The sequence below is a fragment of the Solanum dulcamara genome, chromosome 6 (assembly GCF_947179165.1).
Source record: "Solanum dulcamara chromosome 6, daSolDulc1.2, whole genome shotgun sequence".
NCBI classification, from domain to species: Eukaryota; Viridiplantae; Streptophyta; class Magnoliopsida; order Solanales; family Solanaceae; genus Solanum; species Solanum dulcamara.
The window spans coordinates 6,900,854-6,905,787 of NC_077242.1; the positions used below are offsets into that span (position 1 = coordinate 6,900,854).

Sequence of the window (4,934 nt, forward strand, 5' to 3'; positions counted from 1 at the left end):
TAATCTTTGCTATTTTTGAAGGTTTTTATTATTCTATACTATAAGGGGTCGTTTGGTAGAGTGTATTAAAATAACGCTAAATAAAATATATTAATAATGTTTGTATTAATTATGCTTACATTAATTATACATAAAATATTTCTTATGCATTGTTTGGTTTAGTATATTAAAAAATAATATGCATTACATAAAAATATTTATTTACAAAAATATCTTCAATAATTACGATGGAAAAGATGTAAAAAGAATTTTGAGGGCAATTGGGTCTTTAACCATAATAATACAAACACTAAATCTCCGTGCATTACTAATACCTAAAACTTCATGTATTAGTAATGCAAACCTTAATACACAATAGAGTGTATATCTAATATACATGCCATGAAAAAATACTTAAAACATTAGTTAAATCCCCGTGCATTACTAATACTTAAAACTTCGCGTTTAATTAATGAATGCATTATTTTTGGTAACACACCGACCCCTAAAAAATTATGAGGTTTTCGAATTATTATAATAAAGAAAATGATAAGACTTTAAATCCAACTCCGTCAGAAAATAAATATATAAAAATTTAAATTATAGCAAAAAATATTGGCAAACATATTTTTCTTATCTTCCCCTCTGTAAAGCCTTCTCAGCAGTGTCCATTTCTTCTAATATTCTCATCTTTCTCTTAGCCGGAATGGGCGTAGTTGGGCCAAAGCTAACATAATGCCCCGAAACAGCATTTAGGGCCGAGTATATATCACGAAACGAAGCCCGGCCCAATAACGCTTTCTCTCTTCTGTACTTGGCGACCCAGTAATTGGACGCTTCTCTCAGCTCAGCAACTGAATCAGCTATGTTCGGATCTCCTTTATCCATATTCAGCGTAGATCTCACCTTCTGAATCACTTCCGATGCTTCCTTCACGTACTCCTCGTCGGAAGCCGCGAATGCTGACGTGGCGGGTAGGAGAAGCGCCGGAGAGAGTATTCCGGCTGCCAGAGAGAGGAATTCGCGGCGGCGGAGGGGTTTAGTGGTGCTCGGGAGAGAGACGGCATTGGAGATGAGCTTAGATCGGATAGGGGTGATGAGGGGTTTGGGGGTTGATGTGGATGGAGTGATTAGGGTTGGAGAAGCCATTGAATTTTGGGTTTATTTGGAGTAGAAAGGGAAATTTGGGGAAAGAGAGAGTGTTGTAAGTATTGGTGATGAATGGAGATGGAAGGGATTTGTGCCACGTGTCTTATCATCTTATCAAGATACTATATAGTTTATGGATGAGAAAAGGTATAGTTAGATTGTAGTAGGAGTGACCTGGACATTTGGTGAAGTTCTGGAAAAGTTTAGACTGATATTTTTAATATAAAAATTAAGATTAATTTCTTTTTTAATTATAAAAAAAATACTTTTTTTTGGTACAATTTAAAAAACAAGTGTGCTGCGTAAATTGAAATGTAATAAATTGATCATTTAAAATATATCACTTCATTTAATTATATTTATCTCAATGAGTCGTAAATTTTCAAGTTTATTTCAATAGTCTGATATGTATGATTAAAAAAGTGACATATATTTGATATAATCAACATATATATATATATGTAATAGACATTTGAGAACTTGTGCAACTTTGTTTGAGAATTTAAGGGCAGAAGTGTTTAATATGAGCACTTTATCAGATATTTAGATAGTTAATTATTCGATAAGTAGTAGTGTATTGTCTTGTTATTAGTTCTTACTTGTTGGAGTATGCTCATGTAGTTTCTTCTCCTTTGATTTCTGTTATTATCTGTTATTTTTCGTCTTTCAACTAACATATTATTTTATTGTAGTCACTGTCTTGTTACTGTGCATTATTTTTGTTACTATTCGTTATTTATTATACTTTGATTATTATTTTTTGATTGCTTTGAATTATTTTTTCTTTGAGTCAAGTATCTATCGAAAACAGTCTCTCTATCTTTGAAATAGGAATAAGGTCTGCTTACACTCTCTCTTTTTCAAATCACTTTTTGAGATTATATTGGAAATGTTGATTGTTGTTATTGTTGTAGCTCAAGAACTAAAATTTGATGGTAAATTTAAGAATTATCCTTCTAGTCCACCTTACATAAATGTTTGTACAATATTTGATTTAAGAGTGAGTTAAAATGTAAAATAAAATAAAAATTAGGCATCGTAATTAAGATACGATCTTATTTCTTGACCTATACCGTTTCTGCTGAGTTGGATCATACTAACCTCATTTGTGTCATCTCTTGATTCACCCAACTATCTAATCATTAATCCTTTTCGAAGAACTTATTATGTTAATCTCTTATGCATTGCAATGCTTCTTTGTTGATCCATTATTGTCTCTGGTATTTTGTGCAAGTATGGGCCAATCTGCAGCAGGCCAGGCCTGTGTCATCACACTTATAACGAGCTAAATCGACAAATTAGCCCAACTATGTAAAATATAGGTAGGCCCATTTAAATGCCTAAATAGAAGGAAAAAATACATAATTACACATACTTCACTAGCATATTTACTATTATTATCTACATTTAATACAATATTACGTATCTTACCACTAATTAAGAGTTTTCTATCATATATTGAGAAAGATACACTTAGATATATGTATTTTTGCTATCAGATACACTAAAAATAGGGAGATAGGCGAGATAGATTGGGGAGGCCGGAGGCAAGCAAGATTTGTATATAATCCAGATACATGGGTGTGATTCACATATATCTGGTGCGAGAGTGGAGAGCGAGATGAGGGAGGTGAGCGAGATTTATTATGTATCCCAAATACATGCAAATCCACTTGGATACAATGTATTTAGAACAAATTACACCTAATTTTTTATCTCATTTATCCAGAGGCACAAAATAATTGTAATATACGTAATATTGCAAACTAGAGTGTATCCAAAAATAATTAGCTCCTAAACTAATCGAATTTATGTAAGTTCCCTAAATAGAAACCAAGATGCTGAATCCACAAGCTCAAATAGACAACAAGATTATACATTCATCAGCGATAATTAACCATTGCTTCAATCCTTCCCAAGCTTTTAAAACGGTGATTGTGCCACATTCAGAAACACGTGGTGTTCTACAGCGATCGCTGCTCTAATACGATAAATACTTTTATCAAACTAGCTACTATGAATGAAGAAGATGAGAGAAAGAGGGATCGATTGATATTATTTTAAAAACTGATTCAATACATTGCATATGCTCTTTATATAGTCATTTGCTTTATTCATACGAAAAACCACTAATGCCTCCACTTCCAACTAACTAATTAATTTCTGTTAATTGCAATCTTGTATAATAATAAAGAAAAAAATAAATCTTAGGTCTAACTCATCTCAAAAACTAGCTCAACTGAAGATCGGAATTTCCAAGACCATATAAGAAGACCTTTCCATTCCTAAATGTACGACTCCAATCTATTATACGAGAGCTTTATATGTACGTATTTATATGATTGAAGATATGTAGAAGAGCCTAAAATGTAGAATATACAGACACAGGATATATAGTTGATTTTAACATGATAAGTATGTTAAAAAGTGAAAAGGACAGAAACCATGATTATACAATATAACCTTGTATCTTACGCAATTTTAAATGAGTTGTGTACCCTTTAGCAAAGTTGTATACAATAAGTAGTCGATATTTTTAGTAGAATAGAATGATCATGACCACATACATCATGGTCTTCTTTACATGTCTGAAAAGCATTGAACTTGTCAAGTCATCATTTCTGACTAGTCATTTTCTATCGGACATAGATTCTCCAATATTACATTTGTGATTGTTAGATTTTATTTATTCTTTTGTTTTGTTTTTTGTTCGGTTTCTGTTATTTATTTTGAGATTTTTATTCATTTAATCTTATTTGCTGATAAGTTAGACTTGTTCAAGTGATTTAATATTTTTAGTATCAATCGAGAGTTTGAATCACGTTGGAGTGTAAATATGAAACAATACTATTGATCCTCATGGGGTGGGTGGGGAATTTTTTTTTAATCTTGCATGCCCTGCCTAATATCTATTAAAAGGAAACTGTTTCTTATCAGAATTTATTTCATTGCTCAAATTCGAGACCTTTAATTAATTAAGGTGAAAAAGATCATATTCATTTTACTACAAACTTTTAATGGTATACAAAAATTCACTAGATATTTTGCACTAATCGATAAATGAATGATATTTGTCTCTCTCTCTTTTTTTAACATAATTATTTATAACTTAATCAACTTAACAATAAGTGATAATATCACGTATTTTATATATTTCTAAAAAAATAGTGAAAAATCAACAAATTCCAAACAAAGTGAGATACTCAAATATAATTAAAGTACTCAATAAAATAAAAATAAAAAGTGAAATAAGTGTTCAATCCATAACTTAACTTATTTTATGTATATAATATTGGCTACCATAGTTGATTATTTAAAATTTGGGTATACACTAGGTGCAAGTTGGATGAGGAAAGCAAATGAATCTTTGGGATCTCTATATGGATTGTGGAGTTGTAGTACTCAAATAAAGTGAAAAGCATGGACCAAATAGGTCCCCAAAAACTTTCACTACGTGTTGAATATATAGGCATTTTTTAATTTTTTGGAAGTCTTAGAGAAATCTGTAATTATTATTCTTTGTGTGTACAATGATAAATTTAATTTGGCAATAGCTAACAAACTGAATAGGAAATATAAATTTCATAAGGCAAATTTGATGCCTCGACTGGAAAGAGGTCAGTGTAGATTTAATTTGTTCGTGTGCAATAGCTGACAAACTGAATAAGAGATGTAAATTTCATAAGGCAAATTTGATGCGACGACGTCAATCGAAATTGCATTGTGTCATTGGTTTTATGTTGAATCTACTTTGTGTAGCATGAAAAAATCTTGCCCTTTTTGAGGAGTGAATTCAGGTGAATTAA

At 31.1% G+C, this 4,934-nt stretch overlaps 1 protein-coding gene across 1 annotated transcript; it reads right to left on the reverse strand.

Moving 5' to 3' along the window:
- Positions 1-482: 482 nt before the first annotated feature.
- On the reverse strand, positions 483-1,204 carry LOC129891980 (photosystem II repair protein PSB27-H1, chloroplastic). The gene has a single exon (XM_055967488.1). The coding sequence runs from the start codon at positions 1,126-1,128 to the stop codon at positions 613-615; it is 516 nt and encodes a 171-aa protein (XP_055823463.1). The 5' UTR covers positions 1,129-1,204; the 3' UTR covers positions 483-612.
- Positions 1,205-4,934: the final 3,730 nt, after the last annotated feature.